The following is a 15,783-nucleotide window of genomic DNA, read 5'->3' on the forward strand; positions in this document are numbered from 1 at the left end:
TTGCATAACTAAAAAGCAGCCAAGTGCTAATAGCCAAGACAATGGGAAAAAGGCATTTCGGAGACCTTCACAGCAGCCCCTCCCATCACAGGCCCAGAGGCCTAGGAGGGAAGAATGGTTCTGTGGGGCAGACCCAGGACCTTGTTGCCTTGAGCAGCCTTGGGACACTGCTTTTTGCTGGGGCTCAGCGGGGCCCAGTTATAGCTTGAATTGCCGCTTTAGAGAATCTAAGATGTCCTGATCTCAAGTGATCCATGGTGAAACCTTGTCTCTACTAAAAATACGAAAATTAGCCAGGTGTGGTGGCGGACGCCTATAATCCCAGCTACTTGGGAGGCTGAGGCATGAGAATCCCTTGGGCTTGGGAGGTGGAGGTTGCAGTGAGCTGAGATCACGCCACTGCAGTCCAGTTTGGGTGATACAGCAAGACTCTGTCTCAAAAAAACAAACAAACAAACAAATGTTGCAAGCAAGCTGTAAGCCTTGGCAGCTTCCATGTGGTGTTAAGCTTGTGGGCACACAGAGGGCAAAGAGTGAAGGCTTGGTACTATCTGTGTAGATTTCAGAGGATGTAAGAGAAAGCCTGGGTGCCCACGCAGAAGCCTGATGCAGGGGTGGAGTCCTCACAGAGAATCTCTACTGGGCAGTGCAGAGGAGAAATAGGGGGTTGGAGGCCCCACACACAATTCCCACTGGGGCACTGCCTAGTGGAGCTGTGGGAAGGGGGTCACCATCTTCCAGACCCCAGAATGATAGATTCACCTTGCACCCTGTACCTAGAAAGCTGCAGGCATTCAGGCCAGGTGCAGTGGCTCACGCCTGTAATCCCAGCACTTTGGGAGGCCAAGGTGGGCAGATCACTAGAGGCCAGGAGTTCGAGACCAGCCTGGCCAACATGGTGAAACCCCATATCTACTAAAAATACAAAAATTAGCTGAGTGTAGTGGTGCTCACCTGTAATCCCAGCTATTCAGGAGGCTGAGGCAGGAGAACTGCTTGAACCCGGGAGGCAGAGGTTGCAGTGGGCCGAGACCCCACCACTACACTCCAGCCTGGGCGACAGAACGAGACTCTGTCTCTCAAAAAAGAAAAAAAAAGAAAAAAGAAAGCTGCAGGCATTCAACTCCACCCATGAGAGCAACCTTGGGAGCTGAACCCTGCAAAGCCACAGGGGTAGAGCTCCCCAAGGTCTTGGAAGCCTACCGCTTGCACCTTGTCGTGGGACATCAAGGGGTTCTAAGAGTTAATGACTCCCCTACTGGGTTTTGAACTTGCATGGGATCTGTAGCCCCTCTCTTTTGGAACAGAAATGTTTATCTAACGCCTATACTCCCATTGTATCTTGGAAGTAAATAACTTGTTTTTGATTTACAGGCTCATAGCTGGAAGGGATGTGCCTTGTCTCAGATGAGACGTGGGACTTTGGACTTTTGAATTAACACTGGAATGAGTCAAGACTTTTGAGACTTTTTGGAAACCATAATTGTATTTTGCAATGTGAGAAGGATATGAGATTTGGGAGGAGCCAAGGGCAGAATGCCCAAATCTCATGCTGAATTGTAATCCCCAATGCTAGAGGTGGGGCCTGGTGGGAGGTGTTTGGGTCATGGGGGAGGATCCCTTATGGCTTTGTACTGTCTTTGCGATAGTGAGTTCCCATGACATCTGGTCATTTAAAAGTGTGTGGCACCTCTCTTGCTCCTGCTCCCACTTAACATTCCCCCATGAGTAAAAGCTTTGTAAGTCCTCTGCAGAAGCAGATGCCAGCACTATGCTTCTACAGCCTCCAGAACTGTGAGCCTATTAAATCTCTTTTCTTATAAATTATGTGGTCTCAGATATTTCTTTATAGCAAGGCAAGGATGACCTAATACATAGCTATAGCTGTTTGCATCTGAAAAGACAGCAAGCAGTACCAGATAGTCCATAGTACATGTAGGCAGAATAGTTCTGTGACCAGAATTTAATCTTCCTGTTCTGAGAAATGGTAGGTTATTGAGGCTTAGAATAGTCCACGAAGGTATTGCCAGGGCAAGGGGAGTTTGAGCCAAAACTCATGTAACTGTGTTGCCATAAGAACTGTTTATGTTTACATAATTAATATTTACTTCTTTTTTCCACTCCAAGATTTGGTATAAGGGGAAAGAAGTTACATTTTTCATCTTCTTATGCTCATAAAGCATCTTCCATTGCCAAATCCTCCAGCTTTTGTTCTATGGAAAGAGACGAGGAAGACTCTATAATCATCTCAGAAGGAATAATTGAGGAATACCTAGCATTCGATCACATAGATATGTGAGTATTATGCCTTTTAAGCTTTTTACTCCCCTCTTATTTTGTGTATTAATACCTATTTTTTCTAAATGATGCTACCAATGTATATTATTAAATATATGCCAGTTTCTGTTATTTATTTTATGTTATTTCTCAGGTATCCAGAATTTATGTTCTTATTGCTTCCATGTACTAGACTTCCTTGTGTATTTTATAACTTCACACATCATTTGCCTGTTCCTGAGATTAGAGATTTTAAAATAAGTTTATTTTTTCCCCACATAGTTTGATTTTACCCTTTTGCAAATTACCACCAGTGGGAACTTTGAAACCTTTTAAAAGAGCAGTTGAAGAGATATGGACTTTGTTTACATAAATTCTGTTTGAAAAATGTATATACAGGCTGGGTGCGGTGGCTCACACTTGTAATCCCAGCACATTGGGAGGCCGAGGCAGGCAGATCACTTTGGGTCAGGAGTTTGAGACTAGCCTGGCCAACATGGTGAAACCCCATCTCTACTAAAAATACAAAATTAGCTGGGCATGGTGATGCGCGCCTCTAATGTCAGCTACTTGGGAGGCTGAGGCCAGAGAATCACTTGAACCCTGGAGGCGGAGGTTGCAGTGAGCCGAGATCACGCCACTGCATACCAGCCTGGGCAACAGAGCAAGACTCCATCTCCAAAAACAAAACAAAACAAAAAAGAAAAGAAAAAGGTATAAACAGTTTGTTTAAAACCTTATGGTTGGCACAGATTTTATAATTAATAATGTCTATTTATATCTATTCTAACTATATTCTAACAGTAGACCTATCACATAGATATGATTTATCTTCTTTACTGGATAGGTGAGAATCAGAGTAGTTAATGATTTGTCTAAAGTAAAGCTAAAACCAAAACCTTATTCATCTGATTCTCAATCCAGTCTTCTCTTCACTATTCCTTGCTACCTTTCTGTGACATTAACCTGTTAAACTATTCCTCTAAGCCTTTAAAAGTTCCAGATTTGATAGTCACAGCAGCATATTTGAAAATAAGTGAGAATTTCTCTTTAGGCTGTGCGGCTGTGGTTAGGTCTAGTAGTTAGTATTGTGTCACATGATTCTGGATGCATTTTTTTTTTCCCATTGTATTTTTTTCCCATTGTATTTCCTGCTGAGCCATGTTCACTCACGTATCACTCATGTGCACACAGCCCTAGGGCCAGCTAAATATAAGCCAGGCTTCTATACATAATACCACTGAGCTAGAACTGGAAGCAGATTCTTTTGGTTTTCCAAAGATTGCCTCCTTCCCTTTCACTTCTCCTGTGTCAAATTACTTCTATTTTCTATTTATTACTTCTATTTGGCCTTTGTCAAATTAATTCTATTTTCCATTTTTCCTCAAATCAAAGTGAATTTTCAGGTAATACACGGACAATTTTAGAAAGGCAGCCTTCCCTTCAGCATCATGAAGTCTTTCCTTCTTGCTTCTGTTACAGAGAAGAGGGATTTCATGGGAAGAAATCAGAAGCAGCTACAGAGAAACAGAAATTAGGGTATCCTCCCATTGCTCCATTTTACTGCATGAAAGAAGATGTCCTTGCTTATGTGTTTGACAATGTATGGTGCAAGGTTGTGAGCTGTATGGAGCAGTTGACACGTAGTCACTGGGAAGGATTTGCCTCTGGTAAGGATCTTTGTGAAAATAATGTAAAAATCAATTGTTTATGATTTCTAAACCCTAACCAGTCTATTAGATGATATGCTTCGTAGTGCAAAAGGTGCGTATGGGCCAGGCACAGTGGCTTATGCCTATAATCCAAACACTTTGGGAGGCCAAGGGGAAGGATCTCTTGAGCCCAGGAGTTTGAGACCAGCCTGGGCAATGTAGTGAGATCCCATCTCTCTAAAAAAATAAAAAATTAGCCAGGCATGGTGGCATTCACCTATAGTTCCAGCTACGCAAGAGACTGAGGTGGGAGCATCACTTGAGCCCAGGAGGTCAAGTCTGCAGTGAGCTATGACTGCACCACTGCACTCTAGCCTGGGCATAAGATGAGAGACTCTGTCTCAAAAAAGAAGAAAAAAAAAGTGGGTATGAGAGAGAGGAAAAACCCAAATGTTTTTCCCTAAATGTTTTTTCCTACTCTCACATACCACAACATGTCTGACACCAGTAGGTAGGGTTTTTTCCCCCACAACCCAAGCAATTCTGACACCACATCCTATAATTCAGTTCAGTTCTGACACAGTCTACCAGGAGATATTGTCAGATCCCACAAATTAAGGGCCCAGTCCCACAAGACTACCCCCAACTTCAGATGCTAGTTGCAAGCTCCAAGTTGTGACCTGTACATCTGACCTACCAGAAGTCTACCAGAGAGACTAGGTCTCTCTGAACCTAGTCCTTTAGGATTTTTATGGAGGTTTCATTTTGTAGGCATGATTCAATTGTTGGCCATCGCTGATTAACTCGACCTTCAGCCCCTGTCTTCTCCCTAGAGGTTAAGGGGTGGGGCTGAAAAAGTGAAAAAGTTCCAACCTTCTAATTACGTGGTTGGTTCCCCTGCCAACCACTATCTCCCTACCCAATCCTCAGACTATCCAAGAGCCCCTAACCACCAGTCATATTAGCATACAAAAAAAAAACACCACTTTGGGTATTATAACAGTTTTAGGAGCTATGTGCCATAAACCAGGGGCAGAGACCAAATATCTGTTTATTATCATCTCATGATATGATATGGAATGACCCATATATTTAGTCTCTGCCCCTGATTTCAGTTCATAGTGGGTCTGACTTATGTTTGTATTTCCCACAAAAACTAACAGGTATTTAGTAAATATTTGAGAATGAGTAGATCAATAAAAAGGCCTAGTCTGTGATGATTAGACAGAGCTTGTACTTTCTCTTTGAATATAATGATTTATGAAGAAAAATCATGTGCAAGTAGCACTTTTTTAAACTGCTTTATTAAAGCATAATAGATATATAATAAACTGCACTATTTTTTCTTTTCATTTTATTTTTTATTTTTATGTATTTGAAGGGTCCAAGTGCGGGTTTCTTATGTGCATGTATTTCTTAGTAGTGAAATCTGGGTTTTTAGTGACCTCAGGTGGTACACTAAAATATTCACTCAAATAGTGAATATTGTACTCAATAGGTAATTTTTCAACCCTTGCCTCCCTCCCACCTTCCCACCTTTCGGAGTCTCCAGTGTTTCTTATTACACTCTGTATGTCCATGTGAACCCACTGTTTAGCTTTCACTTATAAGTGAGAACATGTGGTATTTGACTTTCTGAGTTATTTCGCTAGGATAATGGCCTCCAGTTCCATCTATGTTGCTGCAAAAGACAGCCTTTATGGAAAAAAGCATGGATATTTCTCAGATTTCATTATTTTGTATGGCCAAGTAGTAGTCCATTTTATTTATCCAGTCCTCTGTTGATGGACACTTAGGCTGATTCCATATCTTTGCTACCGTGAATAATGGAGCGATAAACATATGAGTGTGAATAAATATATATTTTTTGAGACAGAGTTTCACTCTTGTCACCCAGGCTGGAGTGCAGTGGTGTGATCTTGGCCCACTGCAACCTCTGCCGCCTAGGTTCAAGCGATTCTCCTGCCTCAGCCTCCCGAGTAGCTGGGATTACAGGTGTGCACCATCACGCCCAGCTAATTTTTTGTATTTTTAGTAGAGATGGGGTTTTGCCATGTTGTTGGTCTTGAACTCCTCACCTCAGGTGATCCGCCTGCCTCAGCCTCCCAGAGTGCTGGGATTATAGGCATGAGCCACTGCGCCTGGCTGTAAATATTTTTTTGATATAATGATTTCTTTTTGTGTATATACTCAAGAGTGGGACTACTGGATCAAATGGCAGTTCTATTTTTAGTTCTTTGAGAAATCTCCATGCTTTTTTCCATAAAGGCTGTACTAATTTACTTTCCCACAAACAGTTTATACAGTGTTCCCTTTTCTCCACATCCTTGCCAACATCAGTCGTTTTTCATATGTTTGTTGGATGCTTGTATGTCTTCTTTTGAAAAATGTCTGTTCATGTCCTGTTTCTCTCTCTCACTCTCTCTCTCTCTCTGTGTTTCTCTCTCTCTCTCTCTCTGTCACCCAGGCTGGAGTGCAGTGGCACAATCACAGCTCACTGCGGCCTTGACCTTCTGGGCTCAAGTGATCCTGCTACCTCAGCCTCCTGAGTAGCTGGGACCACAGGCGTGCACCACCACGACTGGCTAATCTTTTGTATTTTTTTTGTAGAGGCAGGGTTTAACCACGTTGCCTGGGCTGGTCTCAAACTCCTGGGCTCAAGCGATCTGCCCGTCTTGGCCTCCCAAAGTGCTGGGATTACAGGCATGAGCCACCATGCCCAGCCTGTTCATATTCTTTTTCCCCTTTTAAATAGGGTTATTTATTGTTTTCTTATTGGGTTGAAATCCTTGTAGATTCTGGATATTAGTCCTTTGTCAGATGCATAGTTTGCAAATATTTTTTGCCATTCTGTAGGTAGTCTGCTTATTCTGTTATTTCTTTTGCTATGCAGAAGCTTTTTAGTTTAATTGAATCCCATTTGTCTATTTTTGTTTTTGTTGCTTTTGCTTTTGAAGACTTGGTCTTAAATTCTTTGCCTGGACAATGTCCAGAAGACTTTTTCCTAGGTTTTCTTCTAGGATTGTTACAGTTTCAGGTCTTGGGTTTAAGTCTTTAATCCATTTTTGTATACGGTGAGAGGTATGGGTTCTCTTAATTTTTGTATATGGTGAGAGGTATTTTTCTGCATATGGCTAGCCAGTTTTCCCAGCACCACTTATTTAATAGAGTCCTTTCCCCAGTGTATATTTTTGTTGACTTTGTCAAAGATCAGTTGATTGGCTTTATTTCTTGGTTTTCTATTCCATTCCATTGGTCTGTGTGTCTATTTTTATACCAGTACCATGCTGTTTTGATTACTATACCCTTGTATAATTTGAAGTCAGGTAATGTGAGTCCTCCAGCTTTGTCCTTTTTACTTAGGATTATTTTAGCTATTTGAGCTCTTTTTTGGTTCCATATGAATTTTAGGATTTTTTTTCCAATTCTGTGAAAAATGGCATTGGTAATTTGATAGGGATTGTGTGGAATCTGTAGACTGATTGATCTGTATGGTCATTTTAACAATATGGATTCTTTCAATCCATGAGCATGGGATGTTTTTCCATTTGTTTGTATCATCTATGAATTCTTTAGTCAGTGTTTTGTAGTTCTCCTTATAGAGATCTTTCACCTCCATGCTTAAATATAATCCTGGATAGTTTACTTTCTTATAGCTATTGTAAATTGAGTTGCCTTCTTGATTTGGTCCTTGGCTAGATCGTTAATGGGGTATTGAAACCCTACTGATTTTTGGATCTTAATTTTGTATCCTGAAACTACTAAATTTATTTATCGAATCTAAGTTTTTTGGTAGAATCTTTCAGGTTTTCCAGATATAAGATCATACCATCAGCAAACAGGGCAATTTGCCTTCCTCTTTTCCAATTTGGATGCCTTTTGTTATTTTCTTTTGCCTGATTGCTGTGACAAGGACTTGTTGAATAAGAGTGGTGAAAGTGGGCATCCTTGTCTTGTTCTAGCTTTAGGGAATGCTTTCAGTTTTTCTCTGTTAAGTATAATGCTAGCTATGGGTTTGTTGTTTATGGCCTTTATTATGTTGAGGTATGTTTCTTCTATGCCTAGTGTGTTGAGGACCTTTATCGTGAAGTAATGTTGAATTTTATCCAGTGCCTTTTGTGCATCTATTGAGATGATCATTTGTTTTTTGTCCTTAATTCTGTTTATGTGATGTATCACATTTATTGATTTGCATATGTTGAATCATCCTTTCAACTCTGGGATAAATCCCACTTGATCATGTTGTATTATCTTTTTGATGTGCTGTTGGATTCAGTTTGCTAGTATTTTGTTGAGGGTTCTTGTCCATATGTTCATCAGGGATATTGGGCTTTTCTTTTTTCATTGTGTCCTTGTCTGATTTTGGTATCAGAGTTATACTGGCCTCATAGAATAAGTTAAGGAGAATTCCCTCCTTTTTAATTTTTTTGGAGTAGTTTCAGGAGGATTGGTATTAATTATTTGTATATTTGGTATAATTTGACTGTGAATCCATCTGTTTGTTTGTTTGTTTGTTTTAATCCATCTGATTTTTAGGCTTTTGTTGTTGTTGGCTGTGAATCTATCTGGTTTTTGTTGTTGTTGTTGTTTGTTTTTCAGTTTTTGGTTTTTTTGGAACAGAGTCTCACTCTGTCACCCAGGCTGGAGTGCAGTGGCATGATCTCGGCTCACTGCAGCCTCTGCGCCTCTGCCTCCCAGGTTCAAGCCATTCTCCTGCCTGAGCCTCCCAAGTAGCTGGGATTATGGGTGCACAACACCATAACCAGCGTATTTTTGTATTTTTAGTAGAGATAGGGTTTTGTCATGTTGGCGAGGCTGGTCTTGAACTCCTCACCTCAAGTGATCTGCCCACCTTGGCCTCCCTCCCAAAGTGCTGAGATTACAGGCATGAGCTACCATGCTCGGCTTTGTTTTTTTAGTTCCTTGAGGTGTAATGTTAGGTAGTTGTGATCTTTTTACTTTTTTTTAATTTAAAAAATTTTTTTTTAGAGATTGGGTTTTGCTATGTTGCCCAGACTGGTCTCAAACTCCTGGCCTCAAGCGATTCTCCTGCCTTGGCCTGCCAAAGTGCCAGGATTACAGGTGTGAGACACCATGCCCAGCCATCTTTCTACTTTTTTGATATAGGCATTTATTGCTATAACTTTCCTCTTAATACTGCTTTTGCTGTATCCTACAGGTTTTAGTAGATTGTATTTTTATTTTCATTTGTTTCAGTTTTTAAATTTCTGTCAATTTTTTCATTGACCCAGTGATTGTTCAGGAGCATGCTGTTTAATTTCCACACATTTGTATGGTTTCCAGAGTTCTTTGTGGTGTTGATTTCTGGCTTTATTCCACTGTGGTCTGAGAAGATACTTGATATGATTTCACTTTTAAAACATTTGTTAAGATTTGTTTTATGGCCTAATATTTGGTCTGTCTTGGAGAATTTTCCATGTGCTGATGAAAGAATGTATATTCTGTAGTTTTTGAGTAGACCGTTCTGTAAATGTTAAGTCCATTTTGGTCTAAAGTCCAATGTATGTCCAATATTTCTTTGTTTTCTGTCTCTTTGCTCTGTCTAGTGCTGTGAATGGGGTGTTAAAATCCCCACTATTATTGTATTGTTGTCTGCTCTTTCTTTAGGTCTAATAATATTTGTTTTGTGAATTGGGGTGCTCTGATGTTGGGTACATATATATTTAGGATTGTTACATCTTCTTGTTGAATTGATCCCTTTGTCATTATATAATGACCTTCTTTGTCTTATTTTTACGTTTTTGATTTAAAGTCTGTTTCATCTGCTATAAGTGTAGCTACTCCTGCTCACTGTTGATTTCCATTTCTGTGGAATATTTTTTTCCACTTGTTTACTTTAGTTTTTGTGTCTTTATGGGTAAGATGAGTCTCTTGTAGGCAGCATATAGTTGGATTATTTTTTTTCAATCCATGCTGCTAATCTGTGTCTTTTAAGTGGACCATTTAATGCACTTATATTCAGGTTAACATTGATATGTGAGACTTTGTTTCTGTCATATTGATGATTGTTTTTGAGTTGTTTTATAAATTATGTTTCTTTTTCTCTGTCTTTTGTCTTTGTGGTTTAATGAAATTGCAGCATTAAACTATCAAAATGGTGCCAGCTATGACCTTGTGACCACAGAGGATGGGACCTCTCTTAGGTGAGCAGTATGAGCAAGAAGATGTGAGGAGTACAGTCCACTCAAGTCTTGGTCTCACAGCAGCCTATACCAGGGAATTAGGTATTGTCCTAGGTACGCATAGGAGAGCTTGGCTTCCCTGTCCCTACTCTACCAGGTGGCAGCTGCAGCAACATCAACTCAAACTTGGCTCAAGGACAGGGTGCACCCCAGTATTAAATTCTCAAAATGCACTTGGGCCTGCCACCAGGGAGGGTAGAGCCCCTCAAACTACATATTTAAAGTGTGTTATAAGTTCTGACATATGTATACACCCATGAAACCATCACCACAATCAATATAGTGAACATAACCATCACCCCCAAAAGTTTATGCCTTTCATAATCCCTGCCTCCTGCCCTTGCCTATCTCTGCATCTCCAAAGTGATTATCACAAAAAGAGTGATCTGCTTTCTGCCACTGTAGATTAGTTTGCATTTTGTAGAGTTTCATGTGAGTGGAATCGTATGCATTCTTTGTCTGGCTTCTTTCACTCAGGATAATGATTTTGAGATTCATTGCTGTCATTATGTGTATCAATAATTTATTCCTTTTTATTGCTGAGTAGTATTCCATTGCATCACAATTTGTTTATCTGTTGATGGCCAGTTTGATTCTTTTCAGCTTTGAGCCATTACATGTAAAGGTGTTATGAGCACTATTGTACAAGAAATTGGAGGCATACATATTTTTTTCTGTTGGGTAAATTCTTCATAGTAGAATGGCTGGCTTATAGTTAGATATACATTTCACTTGTTAAGAATTGTTTATGTAGGTTTTCTGTGTTGCTTAACAAACTGTCACAAACAGTGGCTTCAAACAACATACCTCACATATTTGTGAGTCTGAAGTCCAGGAACAGCTTAGCTAGTTCTCTGTTTAGGGTTTCACCTGGCTGCGTTTAAGGTGTTGGCCAGGGCTGGGCTCTCATGTGGAGACTCAACTAGAGAAGAAGCCATTTACACTTTTGTGTATTCTTAGAAGCATACAGTTCCTTATAGCTGTAGTATTTATGTCAGCTTTATTCTTCAAAGCCAGTAAGAAAGACTGAGAGCTAGTGGACTAACAAGACAAAACCCTATATAATATAATGTGATCATGGGAATGACATCCCATTACCTTTACCATTATCTATTGGTCTGAAGCAAGTCACAAGTCTTGCCCACACTCAGAGTGGGGGGATTACACATAGGCATGAACACCAAGAGGTAGGAATCATGCATGGGCCACCTCAGAGTCTGTCTACTACATGCCCCAATGATTCATGTTCTCCCACATGCAAAATACATTCACCTCACTCACGTGGTTTTCAAGAGTCCCATCCCATTGTAGCATCAGCTCAAAGGTCCAGAATCTTATCATCTAAATCAGGTCCTGGTGTGGATGATGTTCCTAGATGTAATCTATTCAGTACAGGTTCTATACACAATTTCTCTCCATCTGTAGATCTGTGAAACTAAAGAGACAAGTTGTCTGACCCCAACACACCCAACATACAAGAGTGGGACAGGCAAAGGATAATAGTTATAGATAGCACAGTTAAAAGGAGTGGGGAATGGAAGGTTAAAAAAAGGGTTCATAGCAATTCTGAAATCCAGCTGGGTAAATATTGGGAGTTCCATGACTAAGTTTCGAGACCTGGGACTAATCCTCTGCAGTTCTTTGCTCCATTCTCTGGGTGCCTGGTTTCACCCTCTGAATCATCTTTCATTTTTTCATGAAAGGTAGCATGTGTTTGTAGCTAAGTAGTTCTATCAGGCTGCTTCTTGCCAGTAGAACTTTGGGGGTCTGACAACCTTCTTCCATTTTGTAGTGACTCTGTCCCTTCAGTCCAAATTGGCAGTTTTTCTGTTGAAATAATTTTCTTAAAAACTTTTTGGCTCTTCATGGTATCAGTGGGGTTACCAAATTAGACAAAAGCCATATCTGTATCTTTTCAGATAATTTCTTCTCTATCTTAGGGTCCTGCTTGAATGGCTGGCTGAGAGACAAAGCCCTTAAGTTTCATAAAGACTCTGTGGTTTGGTTAAGAGGATCTTTGAGATAAACCCTTAATCTCTTGAGAGAACCCTTTGTGTGAGTGAATAATCTTTTGATCTTTCTGAGATATTAGTAAAAGGTTGTCTACTCACACCTTTTTTTCTCTAGATCTCTCTGTCCAATATTAGCATCTTTCATCCTCTAGAGAGACCGAGAATTTTCAAAATCATCAAGTCCTGGTTACTTTTTGTTGAACAGTTTTCCCCTCAATTTATCTCTCTCATCTTACATTTTATTATAAGCAGCAAGAAAAAACTTAGGCCTCACTTTCAACACATGGATTGGGTCATCACTTACAAGTTGTGCTTTCTACGAGACTACAGGAGACCATTTCACTAAGCTTTTTGCCACTAAATAACAAGTGTCTCCCTCCAGTGGCCAATAACATGTTCCAGGTCTAGATTTCTGCTCTCAGTCTGTTCAGGGCAATTTATGCATTTTTTATCATGCTTCTCAAAATTCTTCCAACCTGTATCAATGAATAGTCAAAAAGGAAATTAAGAAATGAATTCATTTACAATAGTATCAAGAAGAATAAAATAAATAAATGTAACCAAGGAAGTACAAGACTTCCACACTGAAAACTATGTATTATAGAAAGAAATTAGAGGAGACCTAAAGAAATGGAAAGACATCCCATGTTTATGGAGTTGAAGGCTTAATATTGTTAAGATGTTAATACTCCCCAAATAGATCTACAGTTTCAGTACAATCCCTATCAAAATTCTAGCTGCCTTTTTTTGTAGAAATGGGCAAGCTGATCCTGAAGTTCACATGGAAATGTGAGAGGCCTTGAATAGTCAAAACAATATTTCTAAAGAATAAAGTTAGAGGATTCACACTTCCTGATTTAAAAAGTTACTACAAAACTGCAGTAATCAAAACTGGTTGTGTGAAACTGGCATAAGGACAGACAAATAGATCAATGGAATAGAATCAAAAGTTCAGAAATACACCCACACATATGTGGCCAATTAGTTTTCAAGGGTGCCAAGATCATTCAATGGGAGAAGAATAGTCTCTTTAACAGATGATACTGGAACAACTGTATATTCACCTGTAAAAGAATGAAGTTGGATCCTGACTTCATACCATATACAAAAATCAACTCACAATGGATCAGGGACCTAAATTTGAGAGCCAAAATCATAAAACTCTCAGAAGAAAACAAAGGAGTAACTCTTCATGACCTTGGATTTGACATTACATTCTTTAGATATGACACCAAAAGCATGAGCAGCAAAAGAAAAAATAATTTGGACTTCATCAAAATGTAAAACTTTGTGCTATAAAAGACATTATCAAGGAAGCGAAAGACAACCTGTGAAATGGGAGAAAATATTTAGAAATCATATAACTGATAAGCATCTAGTATCCAGGGTAAAGAACTATAACTCAATAATAAAAGCTCAAACAACCCAATTTTAAAATGGGCAAATAATTTGGATAGATATTTCTCCAAAGAAGATACACCAATGGTCAATAAGCACATGAAAGACGCTGTACATCGTTAGTCATTAGGGAAGTGCAAATAAAAACCACAACGAGATACCACCTCATGCCCACTAGGATGGCTATGTGTATATATATTTTTAATTACATTTTATTTCTTAAAAGAAAAATAACAAGTGTTAGTAAAGATACGGAGAAATTGGAACCCTCATACATTGCAGTGGAAATATAAAATGCTGCAGCTATTGTGGAAACAATTTGGCAGCTCCTCAGAATGTTAAACACAAAATTGTCAAAAGACCAAGAAAATTCCACTCCTAGGTATATAAAAAAGGAACTGAAAACATATGTCCATACAAAAACTTGAACATGAATGCTCATAGCAGCATTACTCATAATAGCCAAGAAGTGGAAACAACCCAAATGTCCATCAGCTGATGAATGAACAAAATTGGGTTTATCCATGTGTTGTGGGATGAATTGTTTCCCCACTAAAATTCATATGTTGAAACCCTAACCCCCAAAGTGACTGTATTTGGAGACAGGCTTTTAGGGAGGTAATTCAGGTTCTGAGGTAATAAGAGTGGGCTCCTAATCCAATAGGGCTGGTGTCCTTGTAAGAAGAGGAAGGGACAGCGGAGATCTCTTTCTATTTACACGTGGAGAAAAGGCCATGTGAGGACAGAGAAAGAAGGTGGCCACCGGAAAGCCAGGACAGCACCTTGATCTTGGACTTCTGGCCTCCAGAACTGTGAGAAAATAAATGTCCATTGTGTAATCCACCCAATCAGTGCTATTTTGTTATGGCAGCCCTAGCAGACTAGTACACCATGCAATGGAATATTATTCAGCCACAAAGAGGAATTAAGTACTGATACATGTTACAACATGGATGAACCTTGAAAATATGCTAAATGAAAGAAGCCAATCACAAAGCACCATGTATATGGTATGATTCCATTCATATGAAATGTCCAGAATAGGCAGAGCCATAGAGACAGAGTTTAGTGGTTGCTGGGGGATGGATGAAGAGGGAAATTGAGAGGTACCGTGTTTCTTTTTGGAGTGATAGAAATTTTTTGAAATTACGTAGTGGTAATGATTGCACAACATTGTGACTATATTAGAAACCACTGAACTGCATACTTTAAAATGGTTAAAATGATGAATTTTATGTTATATGAATCTTATTTTTAAAAAAATTTTTTAAATTCTTTCAGCCTGAAAAATGTCCATTAATATTTCTTGTATGTGGGTCTGCTAGTGATTAACTGTTTCTTTTGTAGATATGAAAATTCCTTTATTTTGCTTTCATTTTTGCAAGATAATTTTATGAACTATGTGAATAGTTTGCCTTCTAATACTTTTAAAATGCTGTCCATTTCTTCTCGCTTGCATTGTTTCTGAAAAGAAATTTGTTGTCATCCTTATCTTTGTTCCTTTGTGCATGTATTTTTTTTTTCTGGCTGCTAAGATTTTCTCTGTATCACTGGTTTTGAACAATTTGATTATGATGTGCCTTAATGTAGTTTTCCCCATGTTTCTTCTGCCTGGAGTTTGTTTAACTTCATAGATTTGTAGGTTTGTTTTCATTGTTTGGAAAGCTTTCAGCCATTATTTCTTCAGATTTTTTCTTCTGTCCCCCATCATCCGTCAGGACTTCGGTCACTCATAAATTAGTCCATTTGATCATTGATCCCTCAGGTAACTCATGCTTTTAAAAAATTTTTTTTGTATTCTTTTTTTTCTGTGTGTATTTCATTCTGGGCAATTGCTATTGTTATGCCATCAGTGTTCATTATCTTTTCTTCTACAACGTTGAATCTGCTCATTTAGTGTATTTCATGTGAGATATTGTCATTTTCATCTCAAAGTATGATTTGAGAGAGACATATATATTTTCCATGTCTCTATTTGATATTTTGAAAATGTGGAATAATTTGAATATCTGTGTTAATTCTAGGTTGGTTTCAGTTGATACTTCCTTCATTATGGCTTGTATTTTCCTGCCTGGTGATCTTTGATTAGATTTCATACATTGTGCATTTTACCTTACTAAGGGATGAATTTCTTTTTATTACTGCATATTTTCTTGAGCTTTGTTCTGAAATGCAATTAAGTTACTTGCAAACAGTTTGATCCATTCTGGTCTTTCTTTTATGATTTGTTAGGTCTGGAGC

General features: G+C 39.0%; 2 protein-coding genes across 10 annotated transcripts in view; one reads left to right on the forward strand and one right to left on the reverse strand.

Annotated features, from left to right (window-relative positions):
* FAM149B1 (family with sequence similarity 149 member B1) overlaps positions 1 to 15,783 on the forward strand; it is a 75,108-nt gene that overhangs the window by 39,409 nt on the left and 19,916 nt on the right. For 6 of the 7 annotated variants that reach the window (XM_055092981.1, XM_003815987.6, XM_008969007.6 and 3 more), the window contains 2 exons: positions 2,128 to 2,295; positions 3,760 to 3,947. In XM_055092981.1, the coding sequence (XP_054948956.1) occupies positions 2,128 to 2,295; positions 3,760 to 3,947 (356 nt within the window). The remainder of the gene's footprint in view (positions 1 to 2,127; positions 2,296 to 3,759; positions 3,948 to 15,783) is intronic. The other variant, XM_008969006.5, reaches the window with a different exon arrangement.
* The window catches only part of DNAJC9 (DnaJ heat shock protein family (Hsp40) member C9), a 69,970-nt gene that overhangs the window by 29,264 nt on the left and 24,923 nt on the right, over positions 1 to 15,783 (reverse strand). Inside the window, exon 5 of one of the 3 annotated variants that reach the window (XM_055092998.3) lies at positions 11,414 to 11,567. The exons of 1 other annotated variant lie outside the window; for it this stretch is intronic. In XM_055092998.3, coding sequence (XP_054948973.1) covers positions 11,451 to 11,567 — 117 coding nt within the window. In that variant the 3' untranslated portion in view covers positions 11,414 to 11,450. Of the gene's footprint in view, positions 1 to 10,150; positions 11,568 to 15,783 lie in introns of those variants that run through there. One more of the 3 variants, XM_055092997.3, reaches the window with a different exon arrangement.

This window comes from Pan paniscus, chromosome 8 (genome assembly GCF_029289425.2).
Source record: "Pan paniscus chromosome 8, NHGRI_mPanPan1-v2.0_pri, whole genome shotgun sequence".
In the NCBI taxonomy this organism is placed as follows: Eukaryota; Metazoa; Chordata; class Mammalia; order Primates; family Hominidae; genus Pan; species Pan paniscus.